At 38.9% G+C, this 27,152-nt stretch overlaps 1 protein-coding gene across 1 annotated transcript in view; it reads left to right on the top strand.

Moving 5' to 3' along the window:
• Nucleotides 1-27,152, top strand: part of Birc6 (baculoviral IAP repeat-containing 6) — a 193,433-nt gene that overhangs the window by 67,192 nt on the left and 99,089 nt on the right. Inside the window, 12 exon segments of the mRNA NM_001170596.3 lie at nt 7,357-7,506; nt 10,531-10,756; nt 13,462-13,622; nt 14,650-14,739; nt 15,193-15,324; nt 17,392-17,570; nt 18,471-18,604; nt 19,232-19,393; nt 19,485-19,616; nt 20,218-20,315; nt 24,243-24,390; nt 25,869-26,002. Coding sequence (NP_001164067.1) covers nt 7,357-7,506; nt 10,531-10,756; nt 13,462-13,622; nt 14,650-14,739; nt 15,193-15,324; nt 17,392-17,570; nt 18,471-18,604; nt 19,232-19,393; nt 19,485-19,616; nt 20,218-20,315; nt 24,243-24,390; nt 25,869-26,002 — 1,746 coding nt within the window.

Genomic DNA, 27,152 nt, shown 5'->3' with positions numbered 1-27,152 from the left:
TTTTAATTTCTTTTGGTTGAAAATCGATTTTATTCGATATTAGAATGGCCACTCCAGCTTTCATCTTCAGATCATTTTCTTGTATACTTGTTTTCTATTTTTTTAATCTGAGATAGGTGTCTGTCTTTGTCTCTGAGGTGTGTTTCCTGTAGGCAGCAAAATGCATATACAGTTTGTTAATCTGTGTCTTTTTATTGGGGAATTGAGTTCATTGATGTTGAGAGAGATTAAGGAATAGTGATTGTTGTTTCCTGTTATCTTCGTACTTGGAGGTGAGATTATGTTTGTGTGCTTGTCTTCTCTTTGTTTTTTTGCCAAACGATTAGTTTCTTGCTTTTTCTAGGGTGTAGCTTGCCTCATTGTGTTGGGCTTTACCATTCATTATCCTTTGTAGGGCTGGATTTGTAGAAAGATACTGTGTAAATTTCGTTTTGTCATGGAATTTCTTCGTTTTTCCAGTTATGTTAATTGAGAGTTTTGCTGGATTTGGTAACCTGGGCTGACATTTGTGTTCTCTTAGGGTCTGTATGACATCTGTCCAGGATCTTCTGGCTTTCATAGTCTCTGGTGAGAAGTCTGGTGTAATCCTGCTATGTCTGCTGTTATATGTTACTTGACCTTTTTCTCTTACTGCTTTTAATATTCTTTTTTTGTTTTGTGCATTTGATGTTTTGACTATTATGTGACGGGAGGAGTTTCTTTTCTGGTCCAGTCTATTTGGAGTTCTGTAGGCTGCTTTTATGCTTATGGGCATCTCTTTCTTTAGGTTAGGGAAGTTTTATTCTATGATTTTGTTGAAGATATTTACTGGTCCTTTTAGTTGGAAGTCTTCACTCTCTTCTATACCTATTATCCTTAGGTTTGATTTTCTCATTGTGTCCTGTATTTCCTGTATATTTTGGGCCAGTAGGTTTTTTCATTTTACCTTATCTTTCACAGTTGTGTCGATGATTTCTATGTAATCTTCTGCTCCTGAGACTCTCTTCTAGCTCTTGTATTCTGTTGGTGATGCTTGTATCTGCGGCTCTTTGTTTCTTCCTTTGGTTTTCTATATCCAGGGTTGTCTCCCTTTGTGTTTTCTTTTTTGTTTCTATTTCCATGTTCAATTCCTTCACCTGTTTGATTGTGTTTTCCTGTAATTCTTTCAGGGATTTTTTTGTTTCCTCTCTAAGGACTTCGACTTGTTTCCTTGTGTTTTCCTGCGTTTCTCTAAGGGAGTTCTTTATGTCTTTCTTAAAGTCCTCCATCATCATGATCAAATGTGATTTTAAATCTAGATCTTGCTTTTCTGGTGTGTTGGATATTCAGTGTTTGCTTTGGTGGGAGAATTGGGCTCTGGTGATGTCATGTAGTCTTGGTTTCTGTTGCTTGGGTTCCTGTGCTTGCCTCTCGCCATCAGGTTGTCTCTGGTGTTACCTTGTTCTTCTATTTCTAACAGTGGTTAGACCATCCTATATGCCTGTGTGTCAGGAGTGCTGTAGACCTGTTTTCCTGTTTTCTTTCAGCCAGTTATGGGGACAGAGTGTTCTGCTTCCAGGCGTGTAGTCATTCCTGTCCACTGGCTTTCTGCTCTTCCTGTGGGCAGAAACCAGAAGGGCCTGCCCCTACTTCTCCTGGGTCCCTGTGGGCAGGGGGCCAGGATGGTGCTAGGCATTTTCCTCTAGAGTCAGAAATGTGGGCAGACTGTAGTCTCCTCTGGTTTCCCAGGTGTGTCTGCCCTTCTGAAGGTCTAGCTCTCCCTCCCATGGGATTTGGGTGCAGGGAGATCTTTTACTGGGTCCCTTCGGATCCTGGTGCAGTGTGGACCTCAGGCCTCCTGCAGCTTGACTGCCCCTATCTTCCTGTGCCCAGAGGCCCTATACAGTTTCCTCTTTGGCCAGGGATGTGGGCAAAGGTGGGCAGAAATGGCAGTCTCTCCTGCCCTGCAGTCTTAGAATTGCCTACACATCTGGGCGATCAGCTCTCTCCACATGGCTTTTTATTTTTATTTTTCATATTTTGAGACAGTTTTTTTTAATTATGTAGCTCTGACTGAGTGTCATAGTACTCTTTTGCCTTTTAGTTTTATGTAATCCCATTTGTTTTTTTCCCTATTCATTTCTTTTGCTTTTGTTCTGGTCTGAAAAATCTCTGCTCATTTCATGTTCTGAAATGGTTGTCCTTTGTTTTGTTTTAATAGTTTTCTTTCTTTTTTTTCTTTGTTTTTGTTTGAGACAGGACCTTATTCTGTAATCAGCAGGCCAGGAATGTATTAGGAGTAGTCCCGGTTAGCTTCAAACTCCATCATTCCTCCCCCTTAGTCTCTGATGTATAGGATTAAAGGTATGAGTAATCTTGCCTAGAATGGTTTAGGTCTTACATTTAAGTCTCATTTTCTTTGAGATGATACAGTTGAGAGACAATGATCTAAATTTACTCTTCTGTATGTGGGCATTAACTATTCCCAAAACTGTTTCATTTATGGTTTGTTTTTTTTTTTTTTTTTTTTTTTTTGGTTTTGAATGGTTTTGAATGTATGTATGTATGTCTTAGGTTTTCTTTTTTTTGTGTCCTTTTATTCCGGTATCGGCTGACTTGATTATGACAGTTTTTGTATTATGTTTTGTTATTTTCTGTATACGTGTGCTTTTTATATGTGACCATATGCTCATGGAAGCCAGGGGATCTGTTTGCTGTCCTGTATTATGATTCTTTTGCCTTATTCTTAAGACATAGGGTTTCTCACTAAACCTGGAATTAGTTTGATCATGAGCAAACCCCAGTGATCCTTCTGTGTTCATACAGGAAGCTGGAGTAGATATGGGCATAGATCCCATTGTTTCTGCCACCCTTCCATTGAAAACAAGTTTGTTTATTTGCTGAATTGAGTCTTCTACATTATATAATGACCTTCTTCACTGCTTTTTATTTCTTTTGATGTTACCAGTATTGTTAATCACACTCCTGCTTTCCTTTGGTTTGTGGTTTGCATGGGGTATTCCCCATTTTTATTACATTTCTTTGTAGTTCCATTGCATTCATTTCATTACTGTTAGTCATAGGTCATAGAATTATATAGTGGGTTTCTGTAACGTGACATAGAATTGAGTCCCTACTCAGTCTTATATTTAAGGCAATCAGGATAGGAATGGTCTTACTACAGCTATTCTACTACTTTTTTTTCTAATTTTTTTTACTGTCCCTATAATTTCTTTTTGTAGTTTAATGATTAATATTTCGGTATTTTGTGCTATTTAATTGCTCAGTTTTGGTTTGCTTATGGATACTGATGTTGTTAATATAAATGTGGGGAACATTTTTATTATTCTAACAAGTTGCTTTGAAATGATAGTAAGTTCATAGGATTGTATGAGTAAGAACAGGAGACACTGAAATGATAGTAAGTTCATAGGATTGTATGAGTAAGAACAGGAGACACTGAAATGATAGTAAGTTCATAGGAGACACTGAAATGGTTCAGTGGGCAAAGGCACTTGCCAGCCACCCCAGATTTCACCCCTGTAACCCACATGGTAGAAGCAGGGAACCGGTTACTGGAAAGCATAAATATAGACAAAATAAATGTAATAAAAATTTAAAGGAAAGGATAAGAACACAAACGAGTAATGAAAGCTATTTATAACAATCTTTGCAGTTGTGTTCCATTCCTGTCTGCATTTTCAGAAGTGTTTCTCTTTGCATTTTTATATTGGCTTGAATTTGTATGACTACTGTTACCATTAATTTGTATGTGTTTCTGTTTTTTTCCTTATTCCTTCGTTTTGGAACCCCTTCCTTAACTTTTGTAGTAGAATGTGTTAGGAGTGGAAGCTGTGGTAGTGGTAGATCCTGTAACCTTAGTGAGTCAGGATCTACCCTTCTCTCCATCATGAATTCAAGAGCAGCCTAGTTTACTTGAGCAAGACATACAACAAAACCAAAAACAACCACAAAAAAAACAAAAAACAAAAAAAAAACCCAAAAAACCCTGACTGTTAAAAATATTCCTTCAGCTTTTGTTTGTACGTGAAAGTATCTCTTCTTTGTTTCTAAAAGATAGCTTTTTAGTTACAGTATTGGAAATTTTTGTTTGTTTCAGATCTTCGAAAACTTGCTATTTTCTTACCTTTATAAAGTTTCTGTTGGCAAGCTTAGAGTGCTTTAATTCCATCAGTCCTGTGGCAGAGACAGGTAGATTTGAGTTTGAGGCCAATCTGGTTTACATAGAACATTCCAGGTCATCAAGGAGTGAGACCCCATTTCAAAACAAAACATAAAACCCACAATGTTTCTCTTCAGTGGCCAGCAGTCAAGAAAAGTGTAAATTGAGCGCACAGATGGGTATGCTTCTTTCCTCTTATAGTCATGAGAATCTTTTACCTTTCATCTGTGAGAGATTGGTTATATAATGTCTTGGTGTTGAGTTTGATAAATTTGACCCTTTTGTGCCTGGATATTTATACTATTTAACTTTGGGAGTTTTTCTTTTAATACTGTTTTTAACATAAACTTTCTACCCATTTTTCCTTCTCAAGTCTGTCTTGATTGCCAGTACCTCAAATACTTACTTTTATATTATCCAGAATTTCCTGCCATCTTCTTTTCCTCTCAAATTGTCTTTCTCTGGTAGCCTGTCTTTGAGTTCAGAAATTCCTTTGTTTTATCTATGCTGTTTTGCTGGGTGGTGCTGGCTCACGCCTTTAGTGGAGGTGGATCTCTGTGAGTTCAAGGCCAGCCTGTTCTCTGGATCCAGTTCCAGGACAGCCAGGGCTACATACACTAAGAAGCCCTGTCTTAAAAAGTTAATTTTTAAAAGCTGAGTATAGTTTTCAATTCAAACTTTTTTTTCCATCTCTGTTAAGTTTCTCTGTTAGAACATGGGAATATGTTGGTTTTAAATATTTATTTTTGTTATTTTGGATTATTGCTTGTGAATTCTTGTATCCTTAAAGGCCAGAAACAATAAGATCTCTTCGAGGAAGAGTTGCAAGCTGACAGTGATGCTGGGAATGTGACTCTAGTCCTGTGCTAGAGCCACAGTCAATCAAGCCCTTTGCACACCACTATCCTTCCAGCCCCTGACTATTAACGGTTTGCATGTAGCTCTCTCATTGAACCTGAGCAGACTTGAGGGGTAAAGTTTCCCATTAAGTTAGTGAAGTTTTCCCCCACCTATTTATGCCTCTTGATTACTGGGATTAAAGATAATATGCCACCAAGGCTAGCTCCTTTTCCCTCTTCCTCAATAAGTGTCGGGTAACTTACCTTTCTTGGTACATCCTAATTTATGGCTGGGCATTTAGTATTACAGAAGCTCAGTCTATTCTCCTCCTAAGGATTGTTTTTACCTAGTGAAGTCTGTTTTCTTTGCAGTGTGTCATTGCAGATGGCTGTCCTTATTTTCCCCCTTGGTTTTTATTTTTAAGGCTTGTTTGTTTATTTTAATTTAAAATTTACACAGGTATATAGTGTATTTTGATTATAATTATATCCTCCCATATTATCCTATTTTATCTTCCTCCTCTTTGTGTTCTTTTACACACACACACACACACACACACACACACACACACACACACACACACACCCCGACAGACAGAGGCAGGCACAGTCCCTCCCTCCTTGTCTCCTTTCCTCTATTTCTCCCTCCTTCCCAATAAGATTCCACACCACACATACACACACACCGTCTGCTGTGAACAGACATCACGGCCAAGGCAATTCTTATAAGGACAACATTTATCTGGAACTGGCTGACAGGTTCAGAGGTTCAGTCCATTCTCATCAAGGCAGGAGCATAGCAGCATCCAGGCAGCCATGATACAGGAGGGGCTTGAGTTCTACATTTTCATTTGAAGGCTGCTAGCAGAATACTGGCTTCCAAGCAGCTAGGATGTGATTCTCATTGCCCACACCCACAATGGCACACCTACTTCAACAAGGCCACACCTCCCAACATGCTACTCCTTCTCTCCCTCCCTCCTGAGTTTAAATAGGGTTGCTTTGTTGCCATAAGAGGTTTGGAGGAGGGATTGTTTCTTACTGTTTCTGTGTCAGAATACCTTAGAGTTCGTTCAGATTCTGTGTCTCACAACTTTATGCAGACTGGTCGTGTCTGTTTCTGCCTTTATTTTCTAATGGGACTCCTCAAGTTTCTTTTGCATTGATGTGGAGGCTTAATAGCCTGGGCTGACTTGGGACCTCTCTGGTTGTTGCTGACCATTTGTGAAGCATCTAAGGGTTATGTGGGTAGAGTTTGTCCAGCCCTTGGTACTTGTCTTGCTACTTGTAATTCTGATAGGTGCTTGGTGTTTAGTGCTTTGCTTGTTCTACATAAAACTGTAACCTCAAGTAGAATGTCTTGTTGGCATCCACTTGAAACTAACATGTTTTAACTCTTAAAGTTTATAGGTCACATTTCCTTAGGAAGTGGCAGTGAGTTGCCTGGTTTTCATGATTTACCTCCCCTTGGTTGGCTGTAGGTCTTTATAGTCTCTCATATATACACATACATATATGAGGGAAAAGCTGAGTGTCATACTCTATAAGGTATATAACTGTCAGAGTTTATGTATAAAGTATATTTTGTACACACACATAGCTTCTCTTGGAAGTGTAACTGCATAAACCATGTTACAGTGGAACATTATTTGTAATCATGGATTTTTGTTTTTAGTTTCACATATTTGCTGAGTTTGCTGTAAGTTTTTATGTGACAGGTATGAAAACTAGAAATTTGATTTGCTTGGTAAAAATTTCATTGTGAGCACATCCAAAGTTAAAAATATTTGTTTATTTTTACTACTCCTGGAATTAAGAGATTAGGCTATGGATGTTAATATATATAGATACTGTGTTAGCGTTCCCTTCTATAAGATAACAGACCTGCCTTCTTAAAAGTTTTTAGTAAAGTTTAGATAAATTAGTTAAACTATTGTGTTCTATAATGTAATGAGTATGGGAATAAATACCTTTTAACAAATGTGTATTAATGTTTTGTGTGCATGTGTATGTCTGTGCATGTGCTTGTGCCCTTGGAGGGCAAACAGCTGTAAGATCCCCTGGAATTGAAGTTACAAATGGTGTGAGCCACCATGTAGGTGGTAGAAATTGAAGCCAGGTCCTATGCATGAAGAAGTGCTTTTAACCACTGAACCATCTTAGTAGTCTTGAGATAAATCTCTGTATGCTATTTTCTTTACTAAATTGGTTTTGTCATTGCAATTAAATTTCCAAATTATTTGACACGAGTAACTGCTATAGTGTTTATCTAGGTGTCAAGTACTATTAGGACAAATTGTGAATTTTAAATAATATTCCACTTAATTAAAAAACTATTTTCTATGTGTTTGTTGATGAAATTTTACTATACTATAGGTGGTGAGCTTCATTTTCTCCAAATTGGAGGAACTTGTGATGATATTGATGAAGCTGATATTCTGGTAGATGGATCCCTTTCTAAAGGAATAGAACCATCTTTAGAAGGTTCCAGACCTTTATCAAATCCTTCAAGTCCTGGTATTTCAGGTAAGATACTACTTTTTTAAATAATTGAATATATCCTTGCAATATTCTTTCTTATAATAAAGTCTTCACTGCTCTGTTTAGAAAGGCATTCTTTGAATGGCTTATTATTACACTCATTCTGGTAGCTGAAAAATGTTATACAAACTTGGTATAGAAAGAAAGGATTTTCATAGACTACTCTATTTGGGATGTCTGCCTAAGAAGTCAAAACATCATTTCTCTTATGTTTTTGTGAATCCCTCCCTCCCTCCCTCCCCCCCCCTCCCTCCCTCCCTCCCTCTCTCTCTCTCTCTCTCTCTCTCTTTCTTTCTTTCTTTCTTTCGTGTGTCTCTGTATCTGTGTGTGTTGTGTCTTTGTCTGTATCTGTATGCGTACCACAGCACTTGTGTGGAAGTCAGAACAAACTGTAGGAGTTGGTTCTCTCTACTCTATGAGTCCTGGGACTGAATCCAGGTTGTTAGGTTTGGTAGTTGGCACTTTTACCCACAGAGCCATCTTGCCTGTGTTTTTCTCTCAGTACATAGTTTTTAGTTTAATCAAGGAGTACAAGGTGAAAGAGAGGGACTTTGGAGCTGGAGAAGAGGCTCAGCGATTAAGAGCACTTTCTGCTCTTCTAGAGAAGTAGAGTTCATTTGCCTTCAGCAGTTCATTCTTCCTCCAGTAGATCTGATGCTTCTGCTTTCCGAGGGCGCCTGTATTCACATGTACATGCTCACATAAAGGCATGTACACACACAAAGAATAAAAAAATGAATCAAAATAAGAAGGAACATTAAGTGAGTGTAGAATCAATGGAGTGGAGGAGTAGTCTTAATAATACATGTAATTGAATAGCTAAGAGGTATTCTTACTGCTGGGGTGTGTTTACATTGTTACTGCCCCATCTCCAACTCCTGGATAGCACTGTGTGCATTGTTTTCGATGGTCACACCCTCCATGGCCAAACTCCAGTTACAAGTCTGTCAGTATTACCTGAGCTGAATTGATACATCACCTATGTCTCTTGACAAAGGGCTGGGTGGTGTTCTCTAGTGACTCACTTGCTACTTTTGCTTTTTGTTCCTATCCTTACTCTCCTGCTTTTAGAGTTAATTTTATAAAAGAATTAGCAATAGGATGTTAATTCCAGCTCTTGGCTTGAAATAACTATAGGTTGCTGCTAAAAAAAAATAGTAATTTTTTTTTCAATAACAATGCTTCTTTAAAAATAAAAAAGGTTTTATTATGTAGCTGTGGCTAGCATGGAACTTACTGGGTAGACCAGGCTGGCCTCCAATTCAGATATCACCTAGTCCTGCCTTCTGATTTACTGGGATAACAGGTATATGCTACCGTGCCCAGGAAAACTTGAGGATTTCTTTTAAAACATATTTTTAAAATTGTTTATTTTATGTGTTTGAGGTATTACCTACATATATGTCTGTGCACCAATACCACATACATATCTGATGTTGCACAGTCCAGAAGAGGACATTAAGCCCCCTGAAACTGGAGTTACAGACAGTTGTGAGCCAATGCTCCTAACCATGGAGCCAGCTCTGACTTATGGCATACATAGTTTTGTTTCATGCTCTTGATGTTTGATGTTCTCTTTCCCTTTGTCTGTCACACTTCATCCAGTCCATTGTCTGTTTCCTCCTCCTCCCCAATGCTGCAGATCAAAGCCAGTGCTTAGCGTCTGTCAGAGGAGTCCTCTCACTGACCTCTACCCCCTTGTACCTCTCCCTCTCTATATCCAGTCATTCCTTTTGTGGGTTGGTAACTCTTAGCATGCACCACAGGTTATCTTTTCAATCTGATGTTTAAAAGAGATTTAAGCAAGGCGTGGTGGCCCAAATTGGATTCCAGTATTCAGGAGGCAGAGACAGCATAGATTGGTTGAAACTGTGGTTGCAGGCTAGCCAAGGGGACATAGTGAATTCTTTTCTCACAAACAAAAGAAAACAAAACAAAAACAAACAACAAACAGAAAAGGAAAGGGCCAGAGAGTTAGGTCGGCAGTGAAAAATGCTCACTGCTCTTGTACATAACCTGGGTTTGATTTCCAGTACCCATCCAGTGACTCATAGCCCCCGTAATTCAGATCTGACACCCTCTTCTAACCTCCACTGCTACCAGGCATACCATGGTGTACATACACACATGCAGGCAGAGATTCATAAACAATATTTAATGGAGTAAATTTTCACAGAATACTAATAAACATTTTAAAGTGCAGCAAATAAGTCAATAAAAGAAGCTTAAGTCATTTTCAGTGAAAATGTGTTTAAGAGTTAGATGTAGTGTTTCCCATCTTCAATGCCTGCACTTGAGAGTCTCAGACCCTGGAGTAGGTGAGTTTGAGGCCAGTTTTGTCCACACTGTGAAACTCCGACTCAATTCCTCCCCATAAAAAAAATGTTAAAACACATGCTAAATGGGAGTAATATCTAAGTTCTCATTCTTTATGGTATCTGATAGTTCAGCATTTTGGTGTTTTTCTCTTGTATAAAAAGTAAACTTTTGATGATCACTAGTTTGTCAATGTAGTGATTTTAGTAATTAGTTGCATAGAATATGGTCATTTTTGATGTTTATTTGCTGCTGGCGTGTCTAGAAGATTTCTTTATCACAGAAGAGAAAGACTAGTTCATTCTTTGGCCGTTTTACATGATTATAAAAGGGCATTTCTTATGTTGTTGCTGCTACCTTGCATTTGCTTTGTCAGTAGCATGTTACCAAAGTTACCTGATCTGATCTGTCACATGTTACCAAAGTTAGTCACTGATCTGAGTGTGCTGATTAGTATTTTAGTACCATTGGCTATGTCGCCTTCAGTTATTCGCTAACAGACTGGATTGGGAGTACTGAGTCTGAGTTGTTCCATAGCCAGTACCGTGTAGTAAGGAATAAAGATTCCTTAGCTTATTTGGTTTTTCATACATTTGGCATTGTATTTTGAATAAACAAAACACATGTACTAAAATAATGTCTTTTCTTTTTCTTTTAAAATCTGTTTCAAATACTGCACTTACTACTGTTAAGGAGTTGATTTATTGGTGGACCAGCCTTTTACACTTGAAATCTTGACGTCTCTAGTAGAGCTAACTCGATTTGAGACACTGACTCCACGATTTTCAGCAACTGTTCCTCCATGTTGGGTAGAAGTTCAGCAAGAACAGCAGCAAAGAAGGCACCCTCAGCATCTGCATCAGCAGCACCATGGAGATGCTGCTCAACACACCCGGACTTGGAAACTGCAGACCGACAGGTATGAGGCTTCACCAAGGAGCTTGAGAACCTTGTTAGAAGTAACATGGAGTTCTCAGCTCTGTTGCCATTTCTCCTAATATTGGTGTATTAATAACTTTCTCCTTGTATTTGTCATTTCATTTTGGATATTCCTGTATTGCTTTGACTTGTAAGATGATAGATGACCTACTATTTGTTATTTGATAGTTCAGAGTTTTTTTTTTTTTTAACAAATACTTACTTAAATACTTGTGTGTAAAACCAATACTTGTGTGAAACAGACACTTGTCTTGTGAAAGTTGTATTTTAGTGAGATATATCCTATGCTATATAGTTATAGTTCAAAGATGGCTGTGATTTTAGATTAACCTAGAGGTTGGGGAGGGGAGAAGACATGCGCAAGAGACAACACCCCTAGAAAGCTCCGTATAGAGATTCTGAAAGCAAATTATTAAACCCCTGACTTAGCATATCTTACGACTTGTAGAGTAAGAAAACCACTGTTGTTGGAGGGTTGTGAATGTGGTAGGGAGAACTCAATGGTAGGAAGTAAGGTCCTACTTCTACATTGTAGGAGGTAAGGGGTTAGAGGCCTTTGAGCACAGAACAGCTTTGACCACAATAGATAGTACAGGATTGCTCTTGAGTCTTCTGTAGGACTTGATAGCAGGTGGTCATGGGTATGGACTGCGGTGATGGTAGGTACTGATAGATGCAAAGACTTGAGTTTGGTTCTTGAACTGTTGATGGTACCTCAGAAGATAGTGATAATGATGGAGAGGGTGAAAGGAGGAGTGGGAATCTGGATATACTTTAAAGGTAAAGGGCACAGAATTTCCTGATATATTAACCTCTGGTGTGAGAGAGGAGAATTTGTAGCAGTAGAATAGATGAAGTAAGAAATTCTTGTTTTACAATGAAGATTCCAGGATCTCATTCCTAGATCTAGGTTGGGCCCAGGAATCTTGAGGTAATTGATATATTATAGAAGCCCTCTGAAGGTCAAAGGCAGGTACAGATTGCTGAGGTAAGACCAATGCCTGAAGTTTCACCTTTAAAAAACAGGGGCTTATTTTTATCCATTCATATATGTATGTCTGTTTGAGTGTATGCCTCCTGTATGTGTATGACCATTGAGGCCAAAGAGGCTATCAGATGCCTTGGTACTGGAGTTAGTGGCGGTTATGAGCTGTCCAGCATCGGTGCTTGTAAAGGAGCTTTGGTCCTCTGGAAATGTGTCCTTTTAGCCACTGAGCAACCTATGCAGCTTCTGTCCCCTCCTTTTTCCTTTCCCTTTCCTCCCTCCTCTTCCCTTCCCTTTCTTTTTTCCCCTTCCCTTCCCTCCCCTTCCCTCCCTCCTTTTCTTTTTTTCTGAGACAGGGTTTCTCTGTGTAACCCTGACTGCCCTAGAACTCAGTTTTATAGATTAGGCTGGACTCAAACTCAGAGCTCTGCCTACCTCTGTCTACCAAGTGCTGAGATTAAAGGTGTGTGCCACCACCACTCGTTCTCCCCTTTCTTTTATTTTTTTGTTAATTTTTTTCTTTAAAAAAAAAACATTTTCTACTTAATCACTTTATATTCCTCTCACTGACCACCACCCGGTTACTCCCTCCCACAGTCCTTCCCCTCATTCCTTCCTCTCCTTCTCTAGGCAAATAGGGACCTCCCTGGGTATCCCCCTACCCTGACACATCAAGTCTCTGTGAGGCTAGGTGTGTTCTCTCCCACTGAAGCCAGATGAGGCAGCCCAGCTAGAAGAGCACATCCCACTTACAGGCAATAATTTTTGGGATAGCCCCGTTTCAGTTGGTCGGGACTCACATGAAGACCAAGCTGCACATCTACATATGTCTGGGAAGGCCTTGGTTCAGCCTGTGTATGTTCTTTGGTTGATGATTGAGACTCTGAGAGCCCTAAGGGTCTGGGTTAGTTGTTCTGTTGGTCTTCTTGGGGAGTTCCTATCCCCTTAGAGGCTGCAATCCTTCCTTCCATTCCTCCATAAGAGTCCTGAAGCTCCATCCACTGTTTGAGTGTGGGTGTTTGTACTGTATCTGTATGGGCCAGCTGCTGGAGAATAGGGAGGGGGTGTTCAGGATCAGGCGTGAGGAAGGACAGGAGAGGTGGCTAGGTACCCTTATAATGGATGGAAATATATAACATGGTTGTGAGGAGATGGGGGGAGCATCTCTAGGAGAAGACAGAGACCTGGGATAAGGGGAGCACCCAAGAATCAATGGGGGTGTCCTTAGCTGTGACTCACTTCATTGGGGATATGGAACCTGAAGAGGCCACCTCCTATAACCTGACAGGAACTCCAGTGGGGCGATAGGGACACCAACCCACCCACAAAGCTTTTGACCCATAATTTATTGTGTCTACAAGAAATGCAGGGATGGGTGATAGAGCCGAGACTGAGGGAATGGCCAACCAATAACCAGCCCGACCTGAGACCCATCGCATAGGCAAGAAGCAGTCCCGGACACTGTTAATGGTGCTCTTCATGCTTGCAGACAGACGCCTAGCAAGGATGTCCCCTTTTCTTGTTTTGAGGCAGTGTCTTTGTGTTTCAGTTTTGTTTAGAACTCTGAGTTCTGTGTTTGCAGGTATGCAGCACTACACTTTGGTTGGAATATGTAAAACAAGGAGTAGAAGAGGTGATGTGATTTTGGTATATAAAGGAAGATTTTCACTTTATTTAGCATTTTTTACCTTATCTGACAGCAACAGCTGGGATGAACATGTATTTGAATTGGTTCTACCTAAAGCCTGCATGGTGGGACATGTGGACTTCAAATTTGTTCTGAACTCGACCATCACCAGTGTGCCCCAGATACAAGTGAGCCTGCTGAGGAACAGAGCCCCAGGCCTAGGGAAGGCCAATGGTAAGAGCTCAGAGCGCCCACGGAAGACTTTGCCTGTGCTTCGTCCTTACAGGAGCTGGGCTGGGTTCTGGTGACTCTTCTGCTCCCCAGAGCTGCTGACCTTTTATTTTTTAAAATCATTCAAGAGTCAGAGTCATCCAAAATACATTTCAGATTTTTCCAGTAACTCAGTAATTTGCAGAATTTATGACAGTAAATAGTTTAATTGTGTCTTTTGTGAAATGACATTAGTTCCACTTCGGTGACTGCCAGCTTTACTCTTTGTCTTTTTAAAGAAGACTTGATGGTAAGAAAAACTGTTTTGAAAACTATTATTTGACAGTAATCAGTCAAGGTAGCCCTTTATGTAATGCCAGAAATAATAGCAATTTTTCATGGATTTACCATGGTAGGAACTAGATATTACGTCTTACTACTTTTTTTTTCTTTTTTTCTTCCTTTTGTCTTTGAAAATTCATTAAAAAAAATAGAGTATAAATTTAATATAAAATGAGGACACTAAGAGTACAAAGATTCTAATGTGAAAATGTTCCTTTGCCAGAGCTTTTTTGTGTGTCTGCATACTTAAGTGGTGTGTGTGTGTGTGTGTGTGTGTGTGTGTGTGTGTGTGTGTGCGCGCGCGCGTGCGTGCGTGCGTGCGTCTGTGTGCTCTGTATATTCTCATGACATTTTCATTTAGTGAGTCTAGACTTAGGTAGTTGGTACCTTTACAACTTTGTAGGTATTTGTATTGTGCAGCTCAGGGACGAACTTTTCATTTAGTTGCCAACAAGTTATAACTTCAGGGAAATATTTTATTACTATTTGTAGAGAAGACAAAATAAAAACATTGAGATTCATTTTTTCCTCTTGACAGCAACTATTGTATAGCATCTATGGTGAATATCCTAGTAGTTCCCTGTTTAGCAGAAGATTTTAGAGTTTTAGGCACAAAAAATTATTGATACTAAACAAAATTAAGTTTATTAATATTTTTATCCTCTAGAAACAGCAGTAGATAGGCAGATCACCTTTCCTTTGTCTCCAGCTCTTAACATTGAAGTGGAACAAAATGGGAACCCGTCCCTGGTTGATTTGAATGAAGAAATGCACCCCATGGATGTAGAGGAGTCACAGTGTGAGTTCAACCACAGAGCTGTTGTCCCTGGCAGTAAAGAGTAGTGATTGTAATGCATCCTGTGGGAAGACTTCTTGTGGCTTGCAAAAGCTCGGTTTAAGAGTATGATTAAAAATAACCTGTAATTCTGCTTTGGCAATGTGCTGTAACTTCCATCTCACCCTTGTGAATATAGCAGTACTAATACTTGTGTTTTAGTCTTTACTGCCTTGCAATTTGAAATCAAGTCATGATTCTGTAGATCCTCTTTTCAAAATGAAGGTGAAATGTAAAATGAGAGTGGAAAGCAGCGCAGCGATAACTGATTATACTTTCTTAGCATGGTGATGATTTGTTTGAGCACATCTTATGTACTGTATTTTATGTGGTGGTATCATATGGAAATGGGATGGATATATCTTTATTGGATTTCTGATAATTCACTGAAAGAAAAATATGTATTTTTCTTTTTAGGTCTTAGGTTATGTCCATTCTTAGAGGATCATAAAGAAGATATTCTGTGTGGCCCAGTATGGCTTGCTAGTGGTCTTGACCTATCAGGTCATGCTGGGATGTTGACATTGACAAGCCCGAAACTTGTTAAAGGTAAATTAACATTTTATAAAAGTAGAGTAAACAATGCCAGCACAATAAGAAAGACGCTTTGAAAACTGGCCACAAAAATGCTGTTTTGATTAGATTTTGATTAGAACTTCCAGTAGCTTCCTATGTGTGAGGTTATCACTATCATGAGTACCTGTGTATGTGAACTGACTCTAGGTTTTTCAGGCCTTTGTGAGTCTTAGAGATAGGCTTATGCGGCTTCATCACAGTTCTGTGTTTAGGAAAGTAAGTGCATGGTTTATATGGGGTCCAGCTTTCAGTGGGTGGTCTTGAAACACACACCCCTAGGTAAAGGTAGGTTCTGTATATACAAGTTTCATTGTATTTCTCGACTGTATGTCATTTGTTAAAGATTTGAGATATTGTGATGTATTTGGGTTCATTCTGGGAAGTATGGTATAAAAAACACAAATCTTTTATATTATTTAGAGTATAAATTAAACTTGTAAGGGGGAAAATGTTTAGATAAAGCAGGGAGATGTTATATGGCATGACTAAGGAAACTCTTAGTGTTTTGCAATATTTTATTATTTTTTTCTTCCTGAATTTTCCCATAAGGTCATATTTTATCTGTCTGTCTGTCTGTCGGTCTGTCTGTCGGTCTGTCTGTCTGTCTACCTACCTACCTACCTACCTACCCACCTACCTACCTACCACCTATCTACCTACCTACCTACCGTTTTTGAGATAGGGTCTGTGGCTGTGTAATCCTGGTATTGATTATGTAAATCAAACTGGCCTGGAACTCAGAGATACATCTGCCTCTACCCATGAGTGCTAGAATCGAAGGTGTGCTCCACCACGCCTGGCCCTCATGATCTTTAAAGTGATAGAAGCAGTGATGGTGGAATCTAATGGAAGAGTATACAAGTGTGAGTTGTGTCAAAGAAAAGTTTGAAACAGAAGATTGAGATGGAGACTCACATCAGATCCCAGTAGTCGGGTGTGTTACTAAGAAGAGTGTATCAGAACAGGAGCAACTCGGGTCAGAGGAAGACAAAGGAAGTGTAGTCCAACACTGGAGGCAGGCAGGGATGTAGAATACAGCAGGTGTGTTTCTCAGCTACTAAATATGTACTACCTGCTGCAGCAGTAGTCTGATGGTTTAATTGTTAGGCCTATTTATTTGAGGATATTTTTTGCAACATTTTACATTATAGGTGGCATCTGTGATCTCAATTTAGTTACAACACACTAGACAATATTATAGAGTTAGTAACTGTTGAGTGCTTTCTTGATAAGATACAATTACAAGAGTTTAGTTAACACCAAGGTTATCATATATAAGAAGAAACTGAAATGCAAGAAGAAATTTGTCACATGCCTGAAAGGGGCACATTAGTCACCCAAACATTTTTTTCTTTTCACATAAAAAGTTTTTCTTAACTGAGGTTAAAAATATATCTTTGATTTTTTAACTATAACTATTAGAATGTTTTGTGCATGTGTTCAGATACATACATAACTGGACATCCATGAAGGTGAGATAAGGGATAGTGAGGTGGCACAGAGGCTAAGAGACCTGAGTTTGATAGCAGCACCATGTTAGGCAGCTCATAACTATTTGTAACTCCCACTCTAGAGACATGAACACCTTCTGTCTTTAAGACACTGAACACACATGCATAAGGACATACTCACACACACATAAAAATAATTAACAGATAAAAATAAGCATTTTAAAAAGGTCACATAGATCATAGGTCGTATGCTACCTTAATCATCTGTTGACAGTAGTCCCTTATAGACAATTTACTTTGTGGGTTTTTATTTTTTATAGTTTATAAAACTTTTACCATTTAAATAAATAATGTCACTGGAACAGATAGGTCAAATAATTTCTGTAGTCACAATTTTCTAAATTGACTCTCTGAGACTTTTATTTAAAACTTTTTTTGGCTATCATACCAAAAATTGTTCCATTATGTGATCAGACGATATACATTGGAATTTCTGGCCTTGTATATTTTTCTTTTTATGGAGTTAGTGCTTAATCTTGCTCCACGGTAATGAGGCAATAAATTATTTTCTCAATCTACACTCATCCAGGCATGGCAGGAGGGAAGTACCGTTCGTTTTTAATCCACATCAAAGCAGTGAGTGACCGAGGAGCAGATGAGGTGTGCAGCAGTGGCCTGCGTCCTGTCGTGAGACTTCCGTCTCTGAAACAGCAGGGTCACAAGGGATACTCACTGGCTTCCCTCTTGGCAAAGGTTGCAGCAGGCAAGGTATGAACCTGATTTTGAATGCTGTTTCGATTTGTTGGAAGGGGTGTTTCTCTTGGTTAATAGTTTGACGCTTGGTCTACTTATAATTTTTTTCTTGCAATGATTTCAGAATACATACAATTAACTAAATATTTTCACTTAACTTTGGGTAAGTAATTAGCTTTTATAAACTATAATGAATAAGGACTATTTTTTTTTTTTTTGGTTCTTTTTTTCGGAGCTGGGGACTGAACCCAGGGCCTTGCGCTTCCTAGGTAAGCGCTCTACCACTGAGCTAAATCCCCAGCCCCAATAAGGACTATTTTTAGAAGGTACATTGCTTTAACTCATGGCTTTTTTGTTCCAATGACATTTGAGAAGGCTGTTGCTAAATAATTTTAGAGACAGCCTTGAACATCATGGTTAAGTTTCAATACGTACTCAAGTTTTTCATACTTGTCTGAGTGTAGATTTTTTTGAAGTTGGGTTTTCTTTCTTTTCTTTTTTGGGGATGTGTGTTATTTCTTTATCATCATCATCATTATTATTAATTATTATTACTAAGAAATGTTAGCATCGGTATCAGTACCCATCACTTTGTATTTTCATAGCTCTTCGAGTTTATCAAGGCCTTTATCATAGTTAGTCCTCAGCAGTGGCTGAGTTAGGCTGAACAGGAGATGGTAGGCTGAGAAGGTGCTGTCTCTCTGTATGTGTTAGATTTTTGTAGCTGGGGATTGGACTCAACATTTTGGTTTTTTATTTTTAATTATTGGGCTTTAACATTTTTGACTATATTTTTTTCTGTTAAAATTTTGTGGAAAAATTGGCATTTATCATTTGAATCTGAAATTTTTACTGGAATCTTATATTTTTAGTTTGATTTCTTGTCTCATTTATTATTGTCATTAAATTATTTAGGAAAAGTCATCTAATGTTAAAAATGAAAGTGCAGGAGGCACTCGTAAGTCTGAAAACCTGCGGGGCTGTGACTTACTTCAAGAGGTGTCTGTCACCATTCGGAGATTTAAGAAGACTTCAATTTGTAAGGAAAGGTAATCCATTTCATTAATCTGCTATTCTTTTCTTTAGTTGTTGTTTTGAAACATGTCTCAGGTACTCCTGGCCTGATATTGAATTGATGTCTTGCCTCGTACTCCTACATCGTAAGCATTTAAGGTGTGCCTCTCCATATATGGGATTTTGCTTTTACAATAAAAGGATAAATAAACACGTGATTGAACTTCTTCTCCCTGGAAAATGCTTGTTTCTCATTCTCTGAGTAAGTTGCATTTGCTGAGGATGGTGACAGTTGCCTTTACTGCTTTGCTTGGTCCTGTGTAATACTTACTGTGTGTGGCAAAAGGTGAGAAATGTAAGAAGTGTGACTTAAAGACACAACTACATTTTCTTAGGTCACATCATTGTAAACTTGTGTTGCTTTAAAACAGCGAGCGTTCAAGTTATTCTCTTTTGCAGTGTTAGGGCCTTAAACATGGCTGGTAAATCTCTACTACTGAACTTCATGAAAGCTTTAATGAAACACTATATAACCCTCTATATTGCATAGGAGTAGTATGATTGTTCTGTTTTCATTGGTGTAAACACATTGTATTTATATGTATAAATTACATGTATAAAACATGTATAAAAACACATGTATCCGTATTTTCTCTTTTTAGGGTTCAGCGTTGTGCCATGTTACAGTTTTCAGAATTTCATGAGAAGCTTCTTAACACTCTGTGTAGAAGATCAGATGATGGGCTGGTCACAGAACACGCTCAGAGTCTTGTGTTGGATACTCTCTGCTGGTTAGCAGGCGTCCATTCAAATGGACCTGGCAGGTTAATAATTGGATTTTGCTTGCTTTAATGATTAGCCTTTGGCTGTTAGGATTCAGAGTCCAAAATGAGTCTGTTTGCTCTTGTTTTCCAGCTCAAAGGAAGGAAACGAGTGCCTACTTTCAAAAACACGAACATGTCTTTCAGATATTGTACGTGTTTGCTTCTTTGAGGCAGGACGAAGTATAGCCCATAAATGTGCCCGATTCCTAGCCTTGTGCATTAGGTTGGTGTGTTTTATTTGAAAACATACTTCGTAACTTTATTTGTGCTTTGGTGCTCATATCTTGTCTATAATGGGATTTGATTCTCATCAGATGTATGAGTAACTTTTCAATAGTTGATGATTCTTAGGTCCTAAAGAAGAATTTGGGGTTTCTTAGGGTGGAATGCAATGTTAAGTCAGCTGGGCTTAATTACTTGGTGAGAATTTGATGAGCGGAGCCCTCACTCTTGCTGCTTGATTGTCCATTGCCTTATCCTTGTTACTTCACAGTCTTGCTGAATCTTCAGTTTAAACCCTGAAACTTTACTGCCTAGGAAGTGTTTAAGAGGGATGAATCTGTGTATTAGCGCTTCTTAGTAATGGTAATGGTCTAACCTGAGGGCAAACTCTTTCAGACGTTGCTTTTTTTTTTTTTTTTTTTTTTTTTTTCTCAGAGCTGGGGACCGAACCCAGGGCCTTGCGCTTGCCTCAGCGCTCTACCACTGAGCTAAATCCCCAACCCCAGCTTTTTTTTTTTTTTTTTTTTTTTTTATGACAAATTTAGAGTTTAGTTTAAATCACAAATAATGTCTTTAAATTCTCTTTATCAACAATTTTCCAGTAATGGCAAATGCGACCCCTATCAGCCTGGATTTGGATCAGTTCTGTTGAAGGCTTTACTTGACAATATGTGCTTTTTACCTGCAGCAGCAACTGGTGGTATGTAAAATTACTTTAATAACAAATATTTTAGTGAATAATTTAACAGTTATTTTGTTCTTACTGTAGCTTATCTGGATTATTAGTCCAGTTTTTGTTATTGGGTATGTTTATGCTTGTGTGTAGATGCACCTGTTTATGTAGGTTCATTTGCAGGGGACATCAGAGAATCTCAGGTATAATTTTTCAAAAATGTTGTTTAATGCCTGATGGTGGTGGCACATGCCCTTAATCTCAGCACTTGGGAGGCAGACACAAGTAGATCTCCATGAGTTCTAAGCTAGCCAGCCTTGAACAAAGTGAGTTATAGGATAGCTATGGCTACACAGAGAAACCCTGTCTCAGGGAAAAAATGTTTTCCACCTTACTTCTTCTTTTTTTAACCTTTTAATCAGTTCTTTGTGAATTTCACATCATATACTTCAATCCTACTCATCTTCTTCTTACCTGCTCTCTGCTCTTGCAACCTCCCACCAGGACAGAAAAAAATAATCTTGTATTGAAACTGGTGTGTCAACACGTGTCCCACAGGATCCCCTTTGTCTGCACTTCTTTGCTGCAAGTGTTCATTACAGCGAATCATTTGTCCTTCACGAGGCCTCTGGCTTCTACTACACAATCAATATTGGGACCTCACTGGGACTCCACTCGGATGTTGTTGCCCTGTCTCATGAGATCCTGTAGTTTTAGATTTGTTGGGCTGGCCCCTTTATGGACTCATGCAGTTCATAGATGGAATAGTTGGGTAGGCTAATTCAAAGATGTTGGATGTGGGCCCGAGAGGGATTTGAGCTGATTAGCCTGCTAGCTCTCCTGCACCCACACAGGGTTGGGTTGGGGACGGTGGAAGCTCTGCAGCACTGCCCTGGCTATGTTATCCAATGCCCCAGATGCCCTTAGGGCTGACTCACCCTCTCCCATGCCTTTAGAGCCCAGCTTGACTGTGCTGCCCAGGTGATATTCAGGGCCTACTCTCTCAAGTGCTGCAGCAGGCAAGAAGCTGGGCCTCCTTACAAGCTCTCATACAGGTTCACTTGCACACACTGCCCCTTCACACCTCTTGCAACCACGGCCAGCTGTTTTGCTGCCCAGGGAAGGTAGGTGTAGACCCCACTCTCCTGAGTTTTGCAGCCGGTGAGGGATAGGGCCATCTTTCCCACTCTCTTGACCCCATTTTAGAGCTGCAATTTAGGTCTCCTGCTGGCACTATAGACACTAGTTAGTAACTTGTGGTTTGTTAAACGTTCTGTTTAGTAATAGGAGGGACAGGTGAGATGTCTCCATAGTCCAGGATGCTTGGTGCTATGCCTAGTGGCTTGAGTTCCATCCCTGGAAGCCACATGGTAGAAGGAGGGAACTATCTCCCTGATATTCTGCTCTGATTTGTTCCTCCAAACTCAGCACACACACTTGGGTCTCTGCACTTGTGCTGTTCATGAGCATCCACAGGTACATTCATAAACACACAGTCAATAAAGAGGATTTAAAAAATAACAATTATCAGCAACAGATGAGAGGCACAGTAAGTTTCAGGTCATATTGACATTGCTTTTCTGCAACCTTGAAATTATTAAATTGTTCAGTTGTTCACTGACTGTGATCATGTGTCACAGACTGCAGTGCCAGAAATGCTAGGGAGATGTCATAGATAAAATAGTTCAGATGCCATTGGGTGTGTGTATATATTATATGTTACTGAGAGGGACCGAGGCAAACTGAGTGCCCCTAAGTCCTGTGAAGATTTCATTCTTTTAAGAATAAATGTCATTTTAACAGCTATCCCCACTCATAGTACATGTATAAGGTAATTGAGAATTTGAATTAGTTCTTTTGCTGTTACTGTGAAGGATCTGACTTAGCCTTTTAATCTGTGTGTGTGTATCTGTTCTTCTTTTGTATAAGGATTTGCCTTCATGTAGTATATTGTGTCTGCAGTGTCCTACGTGGCTAGAGGGGCGGCAGACCCTCTGGACCTAGAGTCGTGGGATTGCGGGCTGCCATAAGGATATTGGGTATCCAACCTAGGTTCTATCCAGTGTTCTTAGACAGTGAGCTGTCTCTATAGTCTAGTGTTTTTATAGGCATTTCCAACATTGTCTTATAATATTACAGTTTATTCATTTATTTGCTTACCTAATTATGAACCCAGGCTTCCTTAACTTGAGGCTGTCCTTAAACTTCTAGTCTTGCTGCTCCCACTTCCCAGGTGCAGAGATCACAGAAATAGAACTACTTCTGTTTTAGAAGTAGTTAACTCATTCATATGTTTCTTAGGGATTTGACCTTTAGGAGAAATCTGAAAGCTGGTTGGCAAATAATGAGGATTTTTATTACCTTAGACTGTTTATATTTACCTTGAACATAATTTGATTTAAACTGTTAAGTATATAGGCAGTGGTTCTCAGCCTTCCTCATTCTGTGACCATTTAATACAGTTCCTTGTTTTCATGGTAACTCCAATGTTGAAATTATTTTGTTGCTACTTTAAAACTGTAATTTTTGACATTGTTACACATCATAATGTAAATATCTGATATACAGGATATCCAACATGTAACTACCAAAAATTGCGCCTCACAGATTGAGAACCACTTATATAGGATATGGCATTTTAGATTCTTTTGCTCACTGCAGTAACCTTTGATTTTTCAGTTTCTTATGGATTTTTAGTGGTGTGGATTATTTTGGGCATGTACTTAGTACTAAAATTTCTTTGCTTAGGACATCTATCTAATGTGTCATGGTCCTCCTATTCATGCTGTATGGTTATATCTGACCGACAGTCTAGAGTACCATTCCATTCATTTGCTAAAGTGTACTGATTGAAGCTCACTGCCATCCAGTGTTTAGAACAGTTTTGTATAGAGAAGCAGTATGTCAGGAATATTGATTTGTATAGAGAAGCAGTATGTCAGGAATATTGATTTGTATAGAGAAGCAGTATGTCAGGAATATTGATTTGTATAGAGAAGCAGTATGTCAGGAATATTGATTTGTATAGAGAAGCAGTATGTCAGGAATATTGATTTGTATAGAGAAGCAGTATGTCAGGAATATTGATTTGATACTTCTAGTCTCTGCTTTTGTGACTATTCACAAATGTTCTTTCTCACACTGAAGTAGTTTTATTTTTTTTTTGGAGTTAGTGTTTCTATGTAGCCATAGCTATTCTAGAACTTGCTTTGTACACCAGGGTGGCCTTGAGATCTGCCTGCCTTTGCCTCCTGAGTCTGGAGTTAAAGGCGTGCTTCATCATGCTGGCACATGGTTGTGCTCTTTTTTTTTTTCTTTTTTTTTCTTTTATTCTTTTCTTTTTTTTTCAGAGCTGGGGACCAAACCCAGGGCCTTGCGCTTGCTGTTGTGCTCTTTTGTGTTGTTGTTTTGTGTTTTGTTTTTGAGATGGGGTCTTTCTATGTAGCCTTTTCTATCCCGGTGCTTGCTCTGTAGATCAGGCTGGCTCTGAACTAAAGAGCTCTTTCTGCTTTGCCTTTCATATGCTGAGATTAAAGGATGTGTCCACCACCATGCCTGGCGTGATAGACTGTAAATATCAAGTTTGATTAATATACCTCCTGAAAAAAATGTTATAAATTCCTTTGGAAAACATTTCTACATTTGTGGATGGTAGGTCATACGTGCCACAGTGAATATGTGGAGTTCAAGACAATCTAGTGTTGTTTCTGAGGATTGAACTCAAACTTCATTGGGCTTTCTGACAAGTGCCCATTCTTGTTGTGTAATTTTACCAGCCCTATTATTCTTAAATTAAGACTCTTTCTCAGGATGGGGTTTATATTATTCATGTTCTAGAACTCTTTGCTTTCTTCCTATGTTGTTAAGATTATCTTTCTAGCAAAGGTAGCTGTATTTTTAGATGTGTGAACTGAGGTGAAGAAGAAATAGACATGGTTTCGCTGTTGTCCCCAGGGTCTGTCTATTGGTATTTCGTACTGCTGAATTATGTTAAGGATGAAGACTTGGCTGCATGCAGCACAGCGTGTGCAGCTTTACTCACTGCCGTGTCCAGACAGCTGCAGGACAGGCTAACACCACTGGAGGCTCTCCTTCAGACACGGTAAGGGCCGCCTCTTAAAGTGTGAGCCTGGGGCACAGAGCTGCTGCTCAGCGCTAGGTTTGCCTAAAACATTGTTTTACCTTAAAAAGTATATTTACGTTCTGCTCAACATTCTAAATTTTAGTAGTCTAAGGTCCTCTTTTCCATGTTTTCTCTGGAACCATTCCCTTTAGGTATTAGCGACAGTCTATAATGTTTACACAGAGAGCTAATTTTAGTTTTTAAGTTTATTTTATGTGTTTTTTTATTTCATTTTTGTTTTTCTGCATGTTATATCTACACTATATGCATGCAATATTTGTAAAGGCTAAAAAAAAAGAAAAAGTGTTGGATCCCCTGGGACTGGAGTTACAGATGGTTATGAGCTGCCATTTGGGTCTTGGGCATGAATCTCAAGTACTTCTGGAAGTACAGCCAGTGATCCTAACTGTTGAGTTATTTTTCTGACCCTAATCGTATTTAACGTTTAAGGATACTTTGCTTTGTTAATACAAGGGGCATTTAATGTTATTTGTTAATGGTATAACTTTATAGGTATAATTCTGTAACTTTCTTGTTACTTTTACATGAAATTCTTTTGTCTGCCAGTTAGATTTTTAAAATTTTTTTTTTCTTTTTTCGGGGCTGGGGATCGAACCCAGGACCTTGCGCTTCCTAGGCAAGCGTTTTACCACTGAGCCAAATCCCCCACCCCAGATTTTTAAATTTTTAATTAATAGTGAAATAACAAAAATTTGGATTTAAATGTTTTTTTCTTCTTTAGCTTGGGTCCCTCTACCTTGAGACATGGTTCCTCGGTTGTAGCCTAGGCTGGCCTGGAAACTCAGGAGAAGCACCTGCCTCATAGTTCTGGGATCAAAGGCCTGCTCCACCATTCCCAGCTGGTCTTTAGCCTTTACATTTTTTCCTTTAGATTTTATTTTATTTTGCATGTATGAATGTTTTGCCTACGTGTGTCTGTATGTGCTACATGCATAACTGGTGCCTATGGATGCCCAAGGGGGTTGCAGATAACCTGGACCTGGAGTTATGACTGGTTAAGAACCATAATGTGGGTGCTGGAAATCAACTCTGGTCTGTAACAGCAACAACTGCTCTTAACTACCAAGGTAGCTTTCCAGCCGCTGAAATTTGGGCATATCTTATTTGCAATACTGCTTTTGTGATAACTTTATTTATAATTCCTGATTTTTGATAAAATTTTCCCATAATGATAGAGTGGGGAAAGCGTGTTTGTTTTGTTTTGTTTCTCCCTCCCATACTTCGTGCTCTGTATAACAGTCTTGTTGGGTCGGCTCCCAGCTTATTGTAATCATCTGTTACAATCACTGACTCTGGACAGTGTTTTGAGTGTAATTTTCTCTTGTGTTCACTGAATTTGATGATGCTTTAGTCAAACTGTTTTGAAAAGTGAATAGGTAATTTTTAAATTAAATCACTGAAAAGTAAAATATTTAATGCATTATTTCATTTCTCAGATATGGATTATACAGCTCACCATTTGATCCTGTCCTTTTTGACTTGGAGATGAGTGGCTCTTCTTGTAAAAATGTGTACAATAGCAGCATCGGTGTCCAGTCAGATGAGATTGATTTGTCAGATGTCCTTTCAGGTACTGATCCTTGTAGTAAGTGAATGAGAAGCGAATAGTTCTGTGTTTATAGTCAGCTCATCTTTCTCGTTGTCAGGTACCTAGTTTAAGTTCTCCTCTCTTCTTATTGTATCTACCCATACTTTCTGTCTTCAGAACACTAAAGTGTTTTTTGTTTTCTTTTAGAACTTAGCCATAATGCCCGTGAACTATAGTGATATGCAATGATGTGTAAAGTGTAGCTTTTGTGTTTGGCTTTGAGTGAAATATTACAGCAAAGCCTTTGTTATGTTTGGGTTAATCAGTAGAGGCTGAGAAATTGTTTTGAGATTGTTTGAACCTTGATGAAATGTCTCCCTGGAAAGTCTGCACTCGGTGCCACTTGAGAGTGTGCAGCTGCCTGAACCTTCCTGGCCAACCTGGAGTTCTTCCTTTTGATTCTGGCTTAGCCACGGCCAAAACAGACTGACGTTTGTGTGGGTTGTCTGCTTTCTCGGGCAGAAGGGCAAGACAACTGTCGTAGTTGGAACCTTTCCCAGCCCCAATTAGTATGTAATAATTGTATAGAAGTAACTGGAATGAGCTAGTCTAGGTCAGTCTTTTCCAAGAAAGTTGAACCCTTCCACTCCTTCAGAAAATGAAGGCTTAGTATCTTGTTGAGATTCTCTCTCTACTGCTGCACCTATGCCAACACCTACAGTAATGATTTGTTAAACCAGTTGACTTAAAAACGCAATTTCTTTGTCAATTCTCAAGGAAAAAAAGAAAGAAACCCATCTAAATTGTATGTATACAGTTTGGAAATTCAAAATCTGAACTGTTTGTCTGCCATTGTTAATGGTCAAAAAGTTTTAGAATTTAGAGTATTTCAGAAGTGCACATTAAGAATCCTTTATAGTGAAGTATGCAAATATTAAAACAATAAAAGCCGTTTTCAATATTTAAAACATGTCATGATGCAGTTTGGTTTTGTTTTTTATTGTAATCATTTCAGTGTAATTTTATTGGTCAAAAGAGATTTAGTTCATACAAACCTACTTTTCTTATTACTGAGAATTCCTACCAAATGGCTTTCGTTCGTCTCCACATTTATCTGAAGAAGCTAGTTTCTCTGTTTATGGGTTTCCTTACTGTGCCCTCTGTTGAAGTAGTGTGTGAGCTTTGTGCATTT

Source organism: Rattus norvegicus, chromosome 6 (assembly GCF_036323735.1).
Source record: "Rattus norvegicus strain BN/NHsdMcwi chromosome 6, GRCr8, whole genome shotgun sequence".
NCBI classification, from domain to species: Eukaryota; Metazoa; Chordata; class Mammalia; order Rodentia; family Muridae; genus Rattus; species Rattus norvegicus.
Note: the sequence above shows the minus strand (reverse complement) of the source record. Positions and strands in the feature narration are given on the sequence as shown.